Source organism: Coloeus monedula (assembly GCF_965178545.1).
Source record: "Coloeus monedula genome assembly, chromosome: 22".
NCBI classification, from domain to species: domain Eukaryota; kingdom Metazoa; phylum Chordata; class Aves; order Passeriformes; family Corvidae; genus Coloeus; species Coloeus monedula.
In genome coordinates this window covers 2,732,806-2,753,004 of record NC_138802.1, presented here as the reverse complement: position 1 = coordinate 2,753,004, position 20,199 = coordinate 2,732,806, and the positions used below count along the sequence as shown (strand labels likewise).

General features: G+C 44.3%; 2 protein-coding genes across 2 annotated transcripts; one reads left to right on the top strand and one right to left on the bottom strand.

Annotated features, from left to right (window-relative positions):
- Positions 1 to 6,442: 6,442 nt before the first annotated feature.
- PEX10 (peroxisomal biogenesis factor 10) lies at positions 6,443 to 9,871 on the top strand. Its single transcript, XM_082295892.1, has 6 exons — positions 6,443 to 6,624; positions 6,839 to 6,919; positions 7,424 to 7,830; positions 8,528 to 8,703; positions 8,998 to 9,133; positions 9,427 to 9,871. The coding sequence occupies exons 1-6, from the start codon at positions 6,516 to 6,518 to the stop codon at positions 9,496 to 9,498; spliced, it is 981 nt and encodes a 326-aa protein (XP_082152018.1). The 5' UTR covers positions 6,443 to 6,515; the 3' UTR covers positions 9,499 to 9,871.
- Positions 9,872 to 11,702: 1,831 nt separating this feature from the next.
- On the bottom strand, positions 11,703 to 19,329 carry RER1 (retention in endoplasmic reticulum sorting receptor 1). Its single transcript, XM_082295675.1, has 7 exons — positions 19,256 to 19,329; positions 16,057 to 16,142; positions 15,417 to 15,521; positions 14,442 to 14,541; positions 13,848 to 13,926; positions 13,606 to 13,741; positions 11,703 to 12,799 (listed from the first exon to the last, which is right to left on the bottom strand). The coding sequence occupies exons 2-7, from the start codon at positions 16,135 to 16,137 to the stop codon at positions 12,710 to 12,712; spliced, it is 591 nt and encodes a 196-aa protein (XP_082151801.1). The 5' UTR covers positions 16,138 to 16,142; positions 19,256 to 19,329; the 3' UTR covers positions 11,703 to 12,709.
- Between the last annotated feature and the right edge of the window lie 870 nt (positions 19,330 to 20,199).

Below are 20,199 nucleotides of genomic sequence, written 5' to 3'. Positions count from 1 at the left end.
AGAGGAGACATCCTCTGTACACCAGATTGAACACAAAAAGTGCTACTGCAAGTTTCAAGTTTCAACATAATGGCCCTTGGCAAACAACACCTCAGGGAATGGGAACTACAGAGCTTGTGCAGCACTTTCAATCTCTCCCAGGAATGTTAACATGGAAAGCTCCTTCACCTTCCCACCAGATTTCCCTTGTCATGTCTGAGGCAACCCAGAGCTCCCTGGCAACTCTTAAGATGTCAGAAGATTCTACAGGAGCCATTCCCTAATTAAATGGAAACAAGTGAGGCTGTGATGGACAATAAAAAATGCAGGGCCAGATCAGAACCAGGTATACCAAAATCAGTCTCTCAGGTTTCATGCTGTATTTGTGATGCAAATGGATCTGAAGTCCTCACTCAGGTCATGCTTGTCTTGATGTCTGCACCCAAAATTTCGCTCAGGACTGAGCAGCCTCATGTGCAGTCTGTGAGACTGCTAAGTACAGAAAAAGAGCAGGAAGGAAGCTCAGAACTTTGTCTCAGCATGTGTAAAGGTTTGTCACAGCCTGCACTGTGCAGGTACCTATCCAATGACTCTGCTGTGCACCTACGTGTGCTATGGGGAAGCGCTCCACCCCCACAAAATGACGGCAGATTAAACAATGAATAAAAAATTTGGAAATTCCCTACAGATTTGGAGTCTGTGCCCTAAGCAGTAATGTGGAGACCAGAATTCCACAGTGACTTGCAGCAAAAACTGGGCTGGGGAGTTGTACACAGTGGCTATGGATAGCTGTCCCATTGGAACAGGGCTTGGCTCATGTCATGCAGGATCTCCCTTCTCTGCCAGCTGAGCCTGGATGCAGGGTCTGTACCTACTGCTCACGTCACAGCTGCCATCAGGAATTATCACAAGTGAAGGACACAAGGTTTGCATCATCCAGCAAGACCAACAGGAGCAGTGGTGAACTCACAAATGAGGTCAAGACAGTGGAAGTGGAAGAAGATTTAGGTATAACACTGGAGAATCTATTTCAGTAGTAAGATCAGGTCAATGTAAGCTTTTCATGGGAAGAAATGGGTAATTTTAAAGATAACTAATGCAGAACTGAGATATCTGGGTGGATGAAAATTGTGTTGCAGTAAATTCAGATGATCCTTGGGAAACTGCTAGACTATCTTTGCTGAAAAATCTCTTCAGCCTCATCCTATAACCCACTCAAATTCATTTATGCAGTCATTTTCTCAGCTCTGGACAAATTAACAAGAAAAAATTCCAGTGATATTCACAAGTATGTTGTCCCCTTTGTGCTATATTTAGGAACTGAGGGCTCTGTACCATTTATTTCAAAACCAAAGTGAGATTGTGTCGTTTTGAAACTATAAGTACATAGAAGAACCTTGCACACCACATATTTTATTGCTTTGTTGTTCCTGCAGGACTATTCACTAAGATGCTCTCAGCCACCTTGGGGTAAGTATGGAGTAGCTTTTAATTCAGCTAAATTACAGAAATGATGAATGAAAACAAAAGCCTTTTCAGATAATGTAGAAGGAATTGGCTATAAACTGGAATGTTATCCCTTTTTGCAAAGCCAGAACAAACTTGTTCTTTGGCTGAGAATGATCAAAATATGCTGCATTATAGGAGTTAATCTTGCCAACAGAGTCATTAAATATAAGACTCAGTGAGCCCTGAGTGTTTCAAGATTCAGTTACATAGGTTTATATTATAAAACTGGGCATGACAGAAGCTGTTCTGGTAAAATACTGCTTATTGAATAGAAAAAGCCTATTGTTAACTGCTGTGCCATGACAAATATCTGTATCTGGTCATGGACTCTACTCTGTGTGATAAATCCTCTGTGCCCAAAGCAGACAGCCTGTAACAAGCAGTGCTCCTGTTGAAGAGCTCAGAGCCAAGTTAACGTTTCTCCCTGTCCCCCACAGCCAGTCCTGAGGCCACCAGAACACAGTAACTCTGACACCACTCAGCCTTGGCCACACTTAGATAACTCACTGTGTCCTCGGCACTCACCGGCCTTCCCTCACACCCCCGTCCTTCACTTGCACTGAACAGTTTCTCATAGCTAATCTTACTGGGCAAAAAGTAATTCTCCCCAGCACAGTTTTTACCCCCTCAGTAAGGACAAAAAAAGCTCTCTCAATAGACAAAACTTTCACCACATTCTTTTGAACAATAACTTAACTTCGAGCTCCATTCTGAACATGGCATCAATTTTGTATCTCAAATCAACCACAAATCTTACTCTACTTCTGTTTTATTTTATAACAAGCAACCTACCTCTACCATGAAACAAAACATGGTTCTAGAAGTTATCAGCCTGAGGATTCAGGGTATTTTTAAGACCTACATCTGAACCCTGAGGCATTTGGAGCATACACAGCCCTAGCAATCCAGCCATCCTTACTATTTGCCACATCTCTGCAAGCATTACCCACAGTTTTATGCCAGGAAAGAATTGAAAATTCTTTCTCTATAGCCCAGAAGAACGAGCAAAATTTTTTAAAAAATTAAAATATTAAAAAAAAAAACCCAAACATACATATCTTTTCAAAGTGTCATGCACGTCTTTCCTCTCAAATTAAGACTTGGCTGTTCAGTCACAGAATCAGCAACATTCTATTGCTAAACTGGTATTTTATTTAAATACCTGAAATTTATTTTACATCCAACCTCTCTTATCCAAGTCAGTTTTCATTTTGGCTCAGTACACCTGGGAAAGCTCAAGGCTCAGGTTAGCAGCTCAGAATGAATGCAGTCATCTTTCATATTGAAAAAGGCAGTTGTCCAGTTAGAAAAGTCTAAACTTGAATCACAAATGTGGTTTTCTTCATCCCTACAAGCTCAGAGAATCTAAAAATTTAGGACTAACAGAATTCCCAGGTTCCTGACTTTTATGAACAAGAGAAAGTATGATAAAACAAGCATTAGACATGATGTTCTTTCCATTCTCCCTCTTCCTTAAAAAAGACAAGAGGAAAAGTAGCAGCAAATTCAGTTACAGCCATAAGGCTGTGCACACTCCCGGGATAAAGTATTATAAATTTTGTTTCGAATGCCCAAGAGTGAGCAAAAGTGTTAAAAGTACACCAAAACGACTGCCGTAAGAGAAAGTAGCAAAGCAAGCCTAAAGCAAACGCCGCACTCACCTTTGTGTCTCCCCGCCGGGCAGTGCAGACGGGCTGTCCCGGCTTCTGTGCGCCGAGCGTCGAACCTTCATACCCGGGACAAACCCGGCAGGAGGGAGGGACCTGCGGAGTCGCAGCGAAATCCCGCCCCGCTTTTACATGTTGAGTGCTCTCAGCTCTCTGATCACAAAGCAGCTTTACAGCCCGTGTTCAAACCGTTCAGCTCCAGGGTAACAAGTTCAAAGTGGGAGGAGGCAAAAGGAATCGGAGGGTGGTAACAATCCCGAACAGACGTTTCGTTCCTTTTGCATCCGCAGAACCTGTTCTTCAGGTTGGAAACTGAAACATCTGCCCGGTGCCCTGTTTGAAAGCTGCGCTCCGAACCTCTTGTCTCCTAACAGGTCTGCAGAGGTAAAATCAGATTTTACGATGCACAGACAAGTAGCCTGTGGGAGGAAAAGTTAATCATTGCTGAGCACCGAGGGTTTTTACATTTTGGACTTCCGTGTGGTAATGTCGGTGAAGCAGCACGCTCCCCTGTCAGGTCTGTTAGAAGGAAAAGCAGAAAAGCATGGCATGGAAATCAAGAAACCTGGCTGGCGAAAACTTAATCAAAACACAGCAGCTACGTTTTAAGAGATAATGGCGGTTTTCTGAAGTCACCAGTATCAATCAGAATACAAAGTAGAAGAAACATTTTTCTGGCAGAGCATAGTGTAACAGCTAACATTATATGCATGTCTGTTTATATCTATGTATGAATATATATGTGAAAGCGTATGAAAGTAAGTTTTCTACACAAAATGGAAAGGTTTCTGGCATGCTGCACCTCCTCAGTTCAAAACACACTGACAGAACCCCCACCCTTCAAAATAACACAAAAGAACTTTTAGAATATAATAAAATCCATACAATAAGTCACAATGAGCATATGCACAGAACTTACACACTTCAAGTGTTGTAACATTTGTTGGCAGAGTCCGACCTTCAGCTTTAGAAATGCTTTCCAATCTAATAATTAAGTGGTCATTAGTTGGGATTTCAGCTTTGCAAAAAAAACCCTCTCAAGCTCTTCTTTGGTTCCTTGACCCATAAAGTAAGAAAATCATATTTACCCACCTCAATAAAATGGCGACAAATATGTGTGGTGTTTTTATTGACAATTGAGCTGTGGGACATGTGAGATCACAGCTCTGCTTTTAAACAAAAATCAAAACACGAGAGATGGGATTGGAATTCTGAACAAAATGATCCAAGGATTGGGCAATAAATTTTAATCTTTAATATTTTTTAAATGCTACAATTTAGGGTGGCAGCTTCAAGTTTCTTATTTTATAGCAGATCCCCAATATTTAAGTGTGAAAATGTCCCATTCCAGATCCCATTTCCCGCGGGACATTTCCTTATGCAGGTGCGCCCCCTACTGCTGAGCGACATAAAATGTTCCAATGGTTTTTTCCCTAATTCCACTGATTTTACAGCTACAGAGGGAACGCTCCGCAATTCCACTGATGCGATACACCCCAGCAAATAAAAATTCAGCAGCGCCTGGAGCAGGGACGGAGTGATTAAGAACGTTTGCTTATCTGTAAGATTCATCACAGCTTTACTCACCACGCACAACTTCTGATGCAGTTAAATTAGAACTTTGATGCCACAATCTGTGCACTAATAGGCTACTGAAAGAACTACAAATATCCAGTTTATTTGTGGTTATGTTTGGCCACAGGCCTTTCTTTGCTTCTGAACCACAGGGAGGAAAAAACTCACCAAGCTCTTGCTCTCACAGCACTTTCCAGTGAGTTCCTGCCATATCAGTCTGTAAATTCTTCAGGAAAACACCTACTTTAATTACTGTGAAAGTAGCTTTGTCAAATAAATTAATTAAATGCGGAACTGTTTAACTGCCCCTTCACTTTAGCGTGCTGCAAAACTGAATTTAAAACAATGTGACATTAAAATCTGCTAGGAAAAAAACCCGTGTTTTGGCAAAAACAAATGTACCCGAGCTCGGAGTGTAAATATATAAACACACACATACAAACATGTATAGGCTGTAAACATTTACAGGATGCTGCTACCTTTTTTAAAATATTATCATTATTTAATTTGTTTTTAATTAAGTAAAGAAGAATTTACAGAAGTTATATTATATTCTATTTAAACAGCATTATATTTAAACCTCAGGCACAGCTGCAAGAGCCTCATGGCAGGTAGCAGGACTCTGGCTGTCTCCCTCCATCGAGAGGCCAGTGAGCTTTACAAGAGTCACCAGGCAGCAGTCCAGTCAATTCCTTGAATTTATCAGGAATTCTGATAAGAGTCCAAATCCCACCTGTTCCCAGTGGTTCGGCCACAAAGGAACCTCCGGCAGGCACTGAGGGACTGATGTGGGGACTCTGGCACTGAAAAAGCAGTTCTGACACACCCCCGCAGCCTACAGCCTTTATCCCCTGGTACCAGGATTTTGGAGATGGATGCAGTGACATGTTGATGTGTTTGTAGCTTTCGTGTGGAGGTGGCCTTTGTTGTTTGCCTCATGTACAGCTCGCCAGAAAACAAAGGGCAGCTTGTTCACTTTCCCCTTGTAAACAGCTCATCTTTGAAGGGATGCAACGAGGCTTTCACAGATGTTAAAGAAGCAATGACAGGACACTGAATGCACCTTCCTTCTAAATTATCCCTGAGCTGCGGAAGGGCTGGGAGCATTTGTACAAGATTGTGGAGTGCTGCACCTCCCTGGGGAGGTGCGATTTGGTGTGTTCCTCGTGAAATGTGCTCTGCTCTGAAACATCCAAGACCTCACACTTTTACTGTTCTTACCTCCTCAGCTGTGATCCCGCTGCCCCATCCGCTCCTTTTCCCTCCTCTTTCCACGCCCCTTCCCGCCCCTTCCCACGCCTCTCACTGTCCCTTTCCTCGCCCCTTTTCCCACCCCTCACAGCCGCTTCCCGCTCCTCACATCTCCTTCCCGCCCCTTTTCCCTCCCCACAACACCCCCTTCCCTCCCCTTCCCGCCCCTTTTCCCGCCCCTCACGGCCCCTTTTCCCAGCCTCTTCCCCTCCCCTCCCGCCCCTCACGGCTCCTTTTCCCAGCCTCTTCCCCTCCCCTTCCCGCCCCTCACGGCCCCTTTTCCCAGCCTCTTCCCATCCCTTCCCGCCCCTCACGGCCCCTTTTCCCAGCCTCTTCCCCTCTCCTCCCGCCCCTTTTCCCGCCCTTTTCGGCCCCTCAGGGCGGGGGAGGCGTTCCCGGCCCCTTCGCGCGGCCCCGCCCCTTTTCCCGCCCCGCACTGACGGGGTATCCCTGCGCGGGCGGCGGGTGCTCCGCCGCTGCCGGGGCCGCAGCTCCTCCGCGCGGCTCCTCAGGGCCCATGTCCGTCCGCCCGCCATGGCGGCGGCGGCGGGCCCGGCGCGGCTGGTGCGCTGCGGGCAGAAGGACGAGCTGTACCGGGCCTGGCTGCGCAGCGGGGCCGGCACCGCGCTGCGGGGGCTGGCGGGTAATGCCTGCGGGGGGGGTTGGATCCACCCCGAGCCCTCCCGGGTGTTCCAGGATCCGCCGGCACAGCGGGGCCCCCCGGCCCGCGGCCGCGGCTCTGCAGGGGGGTCGGAGGGGACGAGGGGGCTGGTGGCGTGTCCGGGAGGAATTCCCCGGGAAGGGCTCGGGTGAGCACGGATTTGGTGCAAAGTGACAGCCGCGCCCCCGTCCCGCAGGTGCCCGGCCGTGGCTGGAGTGGAGGAGGGAGGTGGAGCTGCTCTCCGATGTGGCCTATTTCGTGCTGACCACGCTGTCAGGTAACGCCCGGAAAACTTCTCTGTCATTTTTTAATCATTGTTTATCATTTCTCCCAACATCTGAAAGCTGAGGGGCCAGTCCCGCGGCTGCTGTGCTGGTGATCACCACCTGAGACTGCCCAACAGCAGTTCTCTTTAGCATGCAGGATGGTTTGGTTTGGATAAATGCCTTCTGGTAAATCTGAAACCACGAAAGTGTCGGAGTTGGGTTCAAATGCACTTTATCAACACAGATAGATGTTCTTCTAAAAGCAGTTTTTTAAAAAAAGTAGGAATGTATGACATCATGAAAAGTATCCCTGCTTTAAGCCTCAAACTGTTGCAGCAGATACTGGATGCCACCATGGTGCTCATCCTAATTCAATGCAAAAAAAAATGGGCTATTTCTGAAACTGCAAAGCCTGATGAGTTGTGGCCTGAACAGCCTGTCCCCACTGCTTACCACATCCAGAACAATCCTCCAGCTGCCCTCTGACCCTGTTTTCTGTTGAAAATATTGTTTAGGTTATCAGACTCTGGGAGAAGAGTATGTGAACATCATTCAGGTTGACCCAAGCAAGAAGAAGGTGCCTTCTTTCCTTCGACGGGCCCTCTTCATTTCCCTGCACACCGTGGTACCTTACTGCCTGGAAAAGGCACTGCTGCACCTGGAACACGAGCTGCAGATGGAGGCTGAGGAATCCAGGACTCCAGAGAGCCCCCCTGCACCTGGCTTTCCCAGCAGGACCTTAATTCGCAGCTGGATTCGGAAGCAGGTTGGGGAGCTCACGGAGCAGCAGAAGAAAACAGCCTCCCAAGTTGTGTATGTCCTTAAACAATCCATCCCTCTGCTGCACCGGCTCCACCTGGCAGTGTTCTACATCCAGGGCATGTTCTATCACCTGTCCAAAAGGATCACAGGGATCTCATATGTAAGTGGTTTTGTTTGAAGATGTGTCCACTGCAGAATTTTGGCCTCTTCTGGGGTGCCATATGTGTAAATGGGATAAGGAATTTGGCTGTGGCTGATTATACAAGCAGAGCAGAGGGGTGAGAGGCAAGGTTTTGCATTATGTGAGAGGTAATGAGTCCCTGCAGTCAAGAGGCTACAGGTAATAAACATGAATGCAGTGTCAGAAGTTAATACCCCTGTGTAACTTCAGCCTGTCTGCCACAAATACACAAAAAGTGAAAGGTGACTTGATAAATCCATGGGAAATACTGTTTTGAACAATACCTAGTACACATTTAGATACCACTTTTCTGTATAGAGCTTAATTTTGTATTTTTTAAAAAAACCATCAGTCACTGGCCTAGAAATATGCATAGACACAGAGTTCCTCAACAATTCCAAACATCAGTGTGGGAAAGAGGTGTCCGACTATCTACTCAGAGATGCGTAAGGAAACCAAACCAATTAAAGCTGCAATTTTTATGGGCAGAGAGCAGCTAAGTCCAGCCTGACTCAAGATAGTTACACCTCCCAAGAGGCAGCTGGTCAAGAAGTCCTAAAATGTCAATTTTTTGCACACAGTGATAATCCCAAATCAAGTTTATTGAAGGTGGGGAGAGGGAGAACAGTTTGATGAAACTGCAGTAACAAAATGTATATTTCTGTGAATTCTGTAGCTGCATTTTGGAGGGCTGCAAGGAGAAGATCAGAGTATCCGATCAAGTTACAAGTTTCTTGGAATAATTTCACTCTTCCACCTTCTGCTGACCATTGGAGTTCAGATGTACAGCTTCAAACAGAAGCAGAGAGCAAGGCAGGAGTGGAGGCTGCACCGCAACCTCGCTCACCAGAAGTAAGAGGTGGTTCTTACTTCTTAGGAAAGAGGTGGGAATGTCATAGCTGTCATGAACAGGGACAACACAGGAGTAATTTAGATTACAACCTGAGGTAATGTACCATTTAATTAATTAGCAAAACTAATTCCTCACTGGTTTGTGCATCTCTTGGATTTCATGCTTTGGTGTTTTTGAGATCTTCATGAAAAGGGTTGATACTTGAGCACAGGGTTTATTTCAGGATGGTGTTATCAAGTATTTCTTACAGCCAGGGTAAGTGCAATTAACCCAACTGTGCCTGTGTTAATTAGGAGCACGAGCAAGGAGCCAGCTCCCGGGCGCCAGTCACGCTGCACGCTGTGCCTGGAGGAGCGGAGGCACAGCACAGCCACCCCCTGCGGGCACCTGTTCTGCTGGGAGTGCATCACTGCCTGGTGCAACACCAGGGTGAGTACACAGCACATCCCCACTGCAAAGGGCCCCTCAGCCTGGCTGCTAATGACCTGTGTCTCACGACGGCACCCAGAGCTGACCAGCACCCATGTAGTTGTTGAAATACAGTAACTGACATTACACAGGTGAGGTCAGTAAGGTGAGCACTTTAAACTGGGCTGGCTCAGGTGAGCTTGTACCACAGATGGGACTGAAAAATTCTTTTTGGAAAGTAGCTAAGCAGTTGTATTTGGATTTTTTTAAACTTTTAAATAGAACTATTCAGTACGTCCCTTTTCTTTCTGTAGGCAGAATGTCCACTGTGCAGAGAGAAGTTTCATCCTCAGAAACTGATCTACCTACGGCACTACCAAATGTAAAGGAAAAACCTCCTGGCTCCTGACAAGGGCCTCAGCTCATACTCTCATACTTGTCCTACAGCTTGGGCTGGTCCAAGAAGAGGCTTTATTAAACTGGAAACTGCCTGTGCAAGGTGGCACTACATTCCTGTATGACAGAATAAAGCTATTTCTGCTTCTACCCTTCAGTCTCTTCTGAAGTAGCCCTTGACCATATTAAAAACGGGTTTCTAAAACATGTTTAACACAAGCTTAATAGTTTTCTTCATTTTGGACAACGGAAAACTTAAATGCTCATTCTCAAAATACAAATGTAGATAATGAGTCCTCCACCCTTCTGTAACATCCTTAAGGTATTAATAAAATTCTGTGATTTAATCTTAAGAGTCCCTTTCTCCTTTTTAACATAGTAATGTCCATGCTGTGGACTTCAGTGGCAAAGAACAGAAGCTGTACACAAAGCCTGAGTTTAAGTGCAGTGGAAGTTCTGGTTATAAATGCCATGTGCCATTGTGTTAGCAATAAAGCAGGGTTCTCTGATTTGACAAACTGAAATCTGCTTAGATCAACAGAAGCAATAAATGCAAAGCCCCAGTAATGCAGATTGTGCACACTAATGAAGACTCAGTTTCCAAATTCAGGTTTTTCCATCACTATTAGCAATGGAGACTGCAGCAGGTATTCCAGATATTAGGGCTGTAGCTACATAACAAGTGGTATTTTCCAAAGCCCAGGGGTGTTACCAATATCCCTGAAGCACACAGGAAAAGACTGTTAGTTGTTAACCTTGTCATTCTTGAACGATAGAAGATGCAGAAAATTGATTTATTTTTATTTTCCAAGTACAGGTAGGGAGAAGAACCCAGGTGATCCAGCCTGTGCATCATGAGTTACAGTTTCCACAAATCTTTCACAAATGGCACTGAATGTGGACTCAGGGGCAGGGCCGGGTGTGCTGCACTAAAAGCACTTTTAACATGGGTATTTGAGCTGCAGAGATCCTGGTTATCCAGCTAATAATTAAATCTCCAACTTTTATCATAAAAACCCAGTAAATTTAGTTTAACTGTTCACTGTATCTATAAATGGAACAAAAATAGCTGCTGGTAACTATGTAAACCCTTCATCATCATTTACAGAAGTGATACCATCCCTTCTCACACCAGAAAATTTTCAGGCATCCCTCACCTATTTAAAACTGTCAAGGCAACAGTGGAAGAAAAAAAACCCCATATCACAAATCAGAACAGGACTACTTAATGAGATCACTGCCTCAGCTCCTTCCCGAGAAAATAGTAAGGAAAAACATTTTGTTGCACAAAAAGACAGGAAGGAGGTGGTGACTGGAAGTGTCTTTGAAGCTGTCAAGCCAAGTTTTTCATGCATTCTTTAAGTGGAATTAATTTTTAACATTTAAGTGATACAGCAAAGTTTAACAAAATGCCATCAGACTTGCCCAGCCATGGTAGGCTGAGATTCAACTGGGGAACTGCACTGTTGGCCAAGCAGCACCTACAACCCATGTTTGAAAACTTAATCCCACTGGATGCAGGGCATCTCCCTTCCCAATCTAAACTTGCCTAAACTAAACCTCAAAATAAAGTTTAGGTAAAAATGTCAGATTTGCAATGGATGTCATTAACACTCTGTTTAGTAGGAGTCATCCCAGTTGGTAATTTTAGTATTAATGACACATTTTTCTCCCTGATTCGTCCATATTCAGAAACTCCAGCAAGCCTAGAAACACCTTCTCCAAGTCAAGGCTTTCAGATTTTGAGGCAACAAACCACAAACATCCACGACTGGTACTTTTATAATGCCCATTCTGGACACTGTCTCCCTAATTTTAAGTGCTTACACTCCTGGTTTCCACACTGCTAATAAAACAAACACATGCAAACAAACAAAAAGCCACAGGTCAACGTGAGCTAAAACTACCTGTCATTTTCCCAGGATTACTGAATTCCAGAGCTCCACAAATCCTTCATTTGGACAAGATCAGAGGAAAAGGTACCTACATACATTTTCCAATTAGTTGTCTGCTGAAGCTGCTGAAATCCATTCAGAATCTTCCGAGACCTAATCTGTTCCTACCTTCTGCAAGTGAATGCTCCCTGAAGAGTTGAAAAAGGCATATCATGAAGGTAAATTGAGGGCAACCATTATTGAAAAGGAGTCATAAATACTGTTAGATTAAGAGATGTATATAAAGATAGAGAACAAGTAAAGGGGAACACTGTCTTTTAATAAATTTTGGAATTAAAAAGTCACTTAATAAAACTGCAGTTGTATCACATGAAAAAGTTTACATGCAGGTCATTTATCTCTCTTTTTTTTTCCCCCCATAAAAAAAGAAAATCTGTGTTAAAACCCCCACCACTGTCTGTTCTGGCCAGTTTGGGTACATCCTGTGGGGCTGCATGAAGTCAGCTTCAATTACTCAAGAAACCATTAAGTATGAAAGAAACTCCAACTAATAACAATTAAAATATATATTTTTATAATTCCAGGTCCTTGAAGGAAATTGTGATAGAGTTTGAACAAAGTTCTGAGTCATCACACGAAGGAGCCCAATTTTAGCATCTGCTGGGAGATGAAACAGTGAAACTGGCATTAAAACCCAACACAAACGAGTTGCTTTAGAAGCTAAATGAGTATTTTTACCCTACTGCAAACCCCATAATTTAGTAATTTCTTATTCCTATCTATATTTGTTTGGTTATAACTCAGTAATACCATGCATTTAGGAAACTGGCTTAAATTCTGCATCTAATTTAGGTCTACTGAATTTTGCTATGAAAACAGCACACGGCCATGAAGCAGAAAACAGCATCACGTGTGCCAGCTTACACTTTCCTCCACAGATGTGCACAGCACTTCAGGGTGATGTTGAGCAGGAGAACTATGTAAAAATATCCAACTCTAGGCCATTAACCTCTCCAGTGCAACGGATCTTGAAAGGAATACATTATCCCAAATCCATGGGATTATCCAAAGTTTCTCCAACTTCTTACAAAAGAGAATAAACTCAATGCAATTTGGTTAGAATGCCAGTTTCCTCGAGAAACTGATATTTCAGATAAAAATAGCGAGATCCTCATAAAATGAAAATTCAACTGCTTTGTCACCACTCTGTTAATCATTTTTATGAAGAAAAAAGGCATTGTTACAATGGCTCAAAATCGTTCCTTTAGTGAGCAGTAGAATTGGTCAACAGGTTGATTGCTTCTTCCTAGCTAGCAAAGGTCTTCCCCACATCCTCTTTCCCTTTGTATTTCCTCTTGCCATGTGTGAAGGGTATATATCTGTACTTTATCATGTGCTGCAAAGAGAAAACAGCAGTTGTTGAGGCAAGAAACTGAGGTAGTATTTAGGAAAAATGCTTTAAAATACACATGAAAAATTACTAAGTCCTCTAGAAAGGGAGTTCTTAGTAAAGGTAATGAAATAGCTAATCCTACAGCAGTTTAAATCTAAATAGGACTATGAGAGCAGTTTTATAAACATCAGATTTGGCTTTACCCAACAATTTGGACACTACAGTGAAGGTTACTGATTGGGGAACCACAGGAAACTTCCAGAGCACAGAGGTACTAATTCTTTACTATCCTTTCATCTTTAATTTACCACTTCAAATCACAGTACACCTGTCCAAAATTCTGAATGTCTGGGAAAAAAATTAGTTATTTTTTTAAAATGCCAGCAAACCATAAGTAATTTGTTAAAATGGTCTGAATCAATTCTCTGTGTTCTTTCCCTTTTCCCCATCTACTTTCTCACATCACCTTGTGAGAACTTCCCTTTTCACCCACCAGAGATGGTTCAACACCTCTGCATCCAAAATAGCCACAGGAAGTGGATGAGAACCTGCATAAAACCCTGACACTGCACTCTGAAGTCAAAACCTTTCGAAAGCAAGAATAAAGTTTTGTAAAATCTGCTCAACACCGTAAACATGCCCCACTTGAAGAACTAATATTCAAAGAATTAGTTACTGAAGTTCCTCCAGTAAACCAAGTGTGTGCAGCACATTTAACCTCTGAAGGGCTCCACTGAATGGCCAGTTTGGAGCAGTGCTGTAAATCCTGACATCACAAATGCTACTCTCTGTTCTTGCCAAGATCTCACCTTGATTTGCCTCTTCATAGTGATACAAAATAGCATAATGAAGTACATCACAAGGATTGGCCAAAACACAGGAACATTGAAAGCCTCAAAGAATGTACAAGCCATAGCAACCAGGATTCCTTTAGTGGCAGAATGCCTGAAAAACAACAGTAACAATTAATCCTTCAAGCCCAGCTACCACTAATGTCATGCAGATATTTATATTTTTCAAAAACACAACACAGGCAGATGGATGCACTCACCAGAATTTGAATTCTGGGAGCCTTCTAATGAAAGGCCGAAATTCTTCATTTTGCCTTGTAGGTAAGGAAGGACCATCATCTAAAAATAACAGAAAAGAAACCAAACCACAAACCTCCTCACAGTAGTTTTTTTACACTATTCAGATTCCAGATTCTTTTTACTTTCTATTTTAAGAAAAAAAAAAAATCACAAAACAAAACCACGCCCAATTTCCATTGTTACACATAGATCCCAGTTAGAGTTGCTGGTTTAATGTAAGTTCACATAGATTCTTTAAAAGGAACTTAACACAGATTCCTTTAAAGAAAATAGGGAATAGGAATGCCAGGTCACTTGAGTCACTTGAGCTTAAGTCACATAAACCTCCTTTCAAAACACAGAAAACTAATACAATATGGAATATATTCAAGGCCCATGAAAAAAGGACAAATTTTATAGCAACTTCTGATGTCAACTTTCATAGATATTTTTCAGGTCTAAGAAATACAATATAATGCTAAAGTCGCATTATCTTTACACTATTGTATCAGACAAAAGGAGCTGGAAGTTTGACCAACTTTAAAATGATGGTAAAAAGGAACTTTTCCTCATACCTGAATCTTCCATTAGAGAGGGGTCTACCTTTGGCGACAGGAAAGCTATGAAGAGGTTGAGGTGGTAGATTCCCAAGGCATATGTCACAATGTACCAACCCTGCACAGGGAGGAAGAGACAAGGGTAAAATCCTCCTGAAAATCATTTTCTGATACTGATTTTTTAACAAGATTAAACAATCTGGGTCTGTTGCTTCCTCGAGAAGCTTCTCTATGTCCTCACATTGACTGAAAGGTTTCTGGGCTTGTAAAAGTATCAGGAATTCTCACTGATCAAAACAAGTCTTAGAACATGACAGGAGAGCAAATTCCTTGTGCAGTGACAGACTGAACACGAAACCTTGGTCTGGCATCCAGGTTCTCTATGCTCAAGATGTGGGCTTAGAAAGTAATACAGAGCATAAAACCATCCCTTTTAAAATCATCTTTGCAGCATTCAGTCTCTGAAACGTTCCTAGTACTATGACCCGTAAAGGTTTCACATTCTGTAATCTTCAGGTTTGGGGAGTAACAGTTCCCAAGTTCCTAACTGAACTGCAGACTGGCATGGAGCAGAAACATCTGATTAGTGGGGAAATGGTCTGCCAGGCCTGCAGGGAGAGAAAGGCTGACAAAGCCATTCTTTATGGTTTGCATTTTAGAAAGGAACCCCTGGCTCTGTGCATGTTGTTACACACCTCGAATATAAAAGTAAAAACTTAATTACAAGAGTTTTCAGAGATTTATTTTGTGTTTTCAGATTGCCATCAGAGGAATATCCTTGAGTATTCACATATATTTTCTCTCTGCAGCAGGAATTTTTACACCCACAGGATGTGTTCTCCCCTCAGACTACACAATTTACCTTCTGCCATGTCCTGAACGATACCACACGTGATTCTAAAGTAACAGCACACTTCAGAAACACTCTTAAAATCAAAATTAGACCAACAATAATATCTGGAACTACTTCAGCACCAAATCCAGGTCTCTTACCTGCAGTAAATAAACTCTAATCATGTAGATAAAGCTCAGCCCCAACGTTACAATCCATCGCACTGCGGTGTAGGGGGTGGATTTGTCTAACCAGGACTGGTAGATCTAGGAGGAAACACAAAGTGCACAGCTGTAAAATACTTGATGCACAATGGATAAAGCTTTTTTGAGGGTAGTATGGGCAAAAGGAAGCACTTGGGAGGAGTATTTTGGGGAAGAGAATAACATGAAACATTTGTATTCTTTACTACAAATAAATTACACAGAACTATACTTACAAGCTTCTATATTTTACAAAGGCAAGAAAAAAAATGTAATACTTGGGGCATTATAAAGCAATTTAAATGTTCTGTATTTTATGCAAGTTGTTTTCCTTATAATGAATTTTAAATGAAATCTGAACTCACTCCTCATTTTTGACAGTAACAACATCTATTTCCACTGTTCAATGTCATATATATGCATTTAAATATTCCAGTAAGCCATTCATTATAGATATTTATCTATTTTAAAAGGCTTCAAAAGAAATCTTTTGTATAGATTTCAGCATTTCAACAACCCATCCAACAAGCAGCGAGTTCAAGAAGCTGCAGTGAGATCTGCTTCTAAAGGAGTCAGAAAAATCCTTCACAAAACCAACCTGTCCAAGTCTTGAGAAAAATCTATAGACCACAGAAGGTTTTCCATGCACAGACTCCCCAATGCTGTCCCCTTCTGACATGGTGGCTGTGGAAACAAAACATGGGACAAGGGAACATTGAAATCCAAAATCTAAGCTCAGAGCACAGTCTCTGAGCCACCATTTGCATACAATATTCTTTTGGCTCATCCTGCTTGCAACAAATTATTCTGAATGAAGTATTCTCAAAGAGAGGACATTTATGCCAAAATGAATGAAAATTCCTTGTCCAAGAAAGCAAAGAACAGGGTATTTTACAAAGACAAGACAGGATCCAGTCCATTTTGGGGAAGGAAATAAAGAAGTCCATAAAGAAATTCAAGAAGAGCCCAGCTGAACACTGTCACCTTACTAAGGCACAGGTTGAGGTACAACCCCTAAGCAGTGAGACTGCAGCACCTCCCTCCTGCCACCTCAGCCTCCAAAGGAAAGAACAAAACCAGAGTAAATATATTTTTTTCAAAAGCTGCTTAGGATTTTAAATACTGAGTAACTACATAGTAAAGAAGTAAGTTCAGGACTCTGCACACCAGTGGTTTCAGACTCTGCCAGAGCACCAAACCAAAAATGCTGCCCACGCTGGAATCATTCAATGAGTTTCTCTGTCTCTTGAACACCAAGAGCTGAGCAGTGACAGAAAAGTTTTATGCAAGAGCAAAACTGTACAGTCAAAGGGCCAAGAGCCTGAACTCAAATTAAAAAATTACCCAAGGGAGTTATTTTTCAGTTCATGCTTCTGCTACCAACTGAAGAGCTTTATTTTTCTTATCAGTTAAGCTTAACTGAGTTTTACAACTCACTTCAAGATAGAAGCCAAATAAAGTGGATCCTAAGCAGAAACATTTTGCCACATCACCAAGAGCAATCCCTGGCATTACTTCCTGGAATCCTCATCTGTGGGTGGGACTACGTAACTCTGGGATACTGGGAGTACATTCAGCCCTACTCAAGAGCCTCAGAGGATAACAAATCTATATGAAACATTCATAAATTAAAAATAAAAAACTAAAGAGTCTTAGATGCTGCAATACAGTGACTGCTGCAGAAAATTTAAGACCAAGGACAATTTGAGGAGGCACAAAACCTTAAAGCTGTGCATTTTTTCTGTAAATATCTGAAAACTATGTCCTATTGAATAATCAGAAAGTAGAAAAAAGGAGCCCTGTTACACTTCAAAAGGTAAGGAGACTCATTAGGAGGCTTCAGGAGCTGAGTCCACTTTATTCAAGCTATAGCTAAAAGAAAAGAATAGAGTAGAAAGTCATACAATACACAGACTTTACAATTACAGGCAAAAAGAAGTAATTATTCTTCTCCCCATTCTTGGCAGGGCAGAAATTATTCAGAATTCTCAGCTGAGCATAATTTCGTGCTTTATTTTGTGGGGTTTTTTAAATGTCCCAAAGTATAAAGCTGTAACAGAAAGTTATTCAACTAATTAGAATCACAGAATAACTTACCAGAGACCAATGAAAACTCTCATAGTCTCAAAATTAATTCTACAGATACATTCACAGCAAATATGGGCTACAGGCAGACCTTACATGACAATCTTGTGAATTACCTGTGCAGAGCAAGTGGAACATCATGTGTGTGAGGCTACTGAAGGCTTTATGTTGGAGCAGGGATCTTGCTTGGTGTAAAACATTACATTATATGTGATTACGTACGATTTTTAATCATGCACACAGTTCTTCCAGAGCAGACCAAGAAATACAACACTTCTGCTGAGGAGAAACCTTTCTGGGGCTCAGTTTAATAACAAGACACAGACTAGAATTTAAGATAATATTTCCTCTCACATTAAAACTTTGCTGAAGGAACATCCGTAATGAAAAATTACCAAGAGCAGGAGTGTTTGGCACCGCTCTGAGGGCGGTTTACAGTTAAGAACCCTGGGCTGTATTGGTTTAAGGGAATAATTAAACCTAGACCGTTGCAATCCCTCTTTCATAATCATGGAACCACAGAATGGTTTGGGTTGGAGGGACCTTAAGCCCCATCCAGTGCCACCCCTGCCATAGGCAGGGACACCTTTCACTATCCCAGGCTGCTCCAAGCCCCATCCAACCTGGCCTTGGACACTGCCAGGGATCCAGGACCTCCCCACCCTCACAGAGAACAATTCCTTCCCAATATCCCATCTAACCCTGCCCTCTGGCAGTTTTAAGCCATTCCCCCTTGTCCTGTGACTCCAGGCCCTTGTGAAAAGTCTCTCTCCATCTGTCTTCTAAAGGTAACATCAGATTCACTGTTCAGCACTCACCTCCAGCCACTTCACCACGGCCAACACTCAGCCAGACACACACAGATTAACACAACCAACCTTGGTTCGCTACCAGCAGAACCAAGGCTCCTACTAAAACCAAACCATATTACAGCAGTTTTCTCTGCTGCAAACACCACGTAAGCAAAAGCATGGCCTTAACAATTATGTTTGTCCCCGCAATTGTTACGGTAATTTCATTACAAACACCACTGATCCTGGAATTCTGAACAGCAGAACCTCGGGCAGTAAATATTTACTTTAAGCCTCACATCATCACACAGAGGAACAGAATTTGAGGACAACTCTGCTCACGATACAGATTTTTCTTAAATGTAAAATATAAGTGAAGCAGGTAACTAGCAAGAACACATTATTCATTCAAATTACCTTATCTCATAGAGGAAATGGTTTTGAAGAGCAACAAGCTAAGGTGACTTATTAAGAACTAAGTGAATGGACAACCACGGGGGGAAAAACCACTGGTCACACAGACTGGCTTTTTACACTAAAAAAGGCAGCGTTTAATTTTATCCATTGCAGCAGCAGCTGAGCAGCACCTGCGCTTCTCGTTTGTGCCCGCAAGCGGGGACTTCCCCTTGCCCGGGCACTGCTCAGCCCCGGCGCGGCGGGACACCAGGTACAATGAACGGGGAGGAGCTGCGCTGCCTCGGCACGGAGCGGAGCGAGGCGGGGCCGGCTGAGGGGGCACACGAGCCCCGGGAGGCCCCGGCTGCAGCGCCGAGCCCGCAGCAGCCCCCGCGCTCCCGGAGCAGCCGCTCGCGCCGGGCCCCCGCCCGCCCGCGGGTGTCAGCGCCGCGCCCGGCGGCCCGGAGGCGCAGTGCCCGCTCCCGCTCCCACCCCGCGCTGGCCCCGGTCGGTCCCGGTACTCACAGGCGACCGGACCGGTCCTGCCTTCCGCTCCCGCCCCTCCACAGACAATATGGCGACAGCACCGGCTCCACTTCCGCTTCCGGGGCTCCGGGGCGGGGCACAGCCCCGGCGCTGCCCCGCTATTGGCCCCCGGCGGAGCGGGAGGGGCCGCGGCGCCGGGCGGGGCGGGGGGAGGTGCGCGCCGTTCGTGAGGGGGGACGGGGAGCGGGCGGGACGGTAGAGACGGAGAGGTGGGGGGGGCGTGTGTGGCCTGTGGGGAGGGACGGGGAGAGGCCGGTACCGGCGGGGACCGAGCGCAGGGCAGGACACGGCGCGAGCCGCTGGGCGGGCCCGCCCTGCTACCCTGAGGGGGCGCGCGGCCCCGCCCCCCCGCCCGCGCACCCAATGGGAGCAGCCGCTGAGGGCGGGCGCGGGCGCGCGGCCAATGGCGGGACCGCGACGGGCGGGGAGGCGGGGCCGAGGGCAGGGCCGAACCTAGCCGAGCCGAACTCTGCCGAGCCCGAACCGAGCTCTGCCGAGCCGAGACGGGATAGGCCGAGCCTCAACCGAACTCTACCGAGATGGGTCGAGTCGAGCCCGAGCCGAACCGAAGCTGAGCCGAGCCCAGCCGGAATGCGCCGAGCCGAGCCCGAGTCGAACCGAACCGAGCCGAGCGGAGCCGCCTCACAGGATGAGGCTAAAGCTGTTGAAGGATTTAAGTTTTAACGAGTTCAGTGTGTTTTATTCCATGAGCACGTGAACGTTTGGGAATCAAAATCTGTAGGAGAAAACAAGAAATACTCGTTACTTCGAAAAAGAGGAGACACAAACATCCCTACACGTGCTGAGGTGCGTTTGTTTCAGTGGAACAGAAACACTGATAAAGGAACCCCAGGGTTCCTAATTTTTTTTCCCCTGGATTCGCTGCCACCAAGCTGTTCCCAACAGTTCTGTACCGCCCTTGG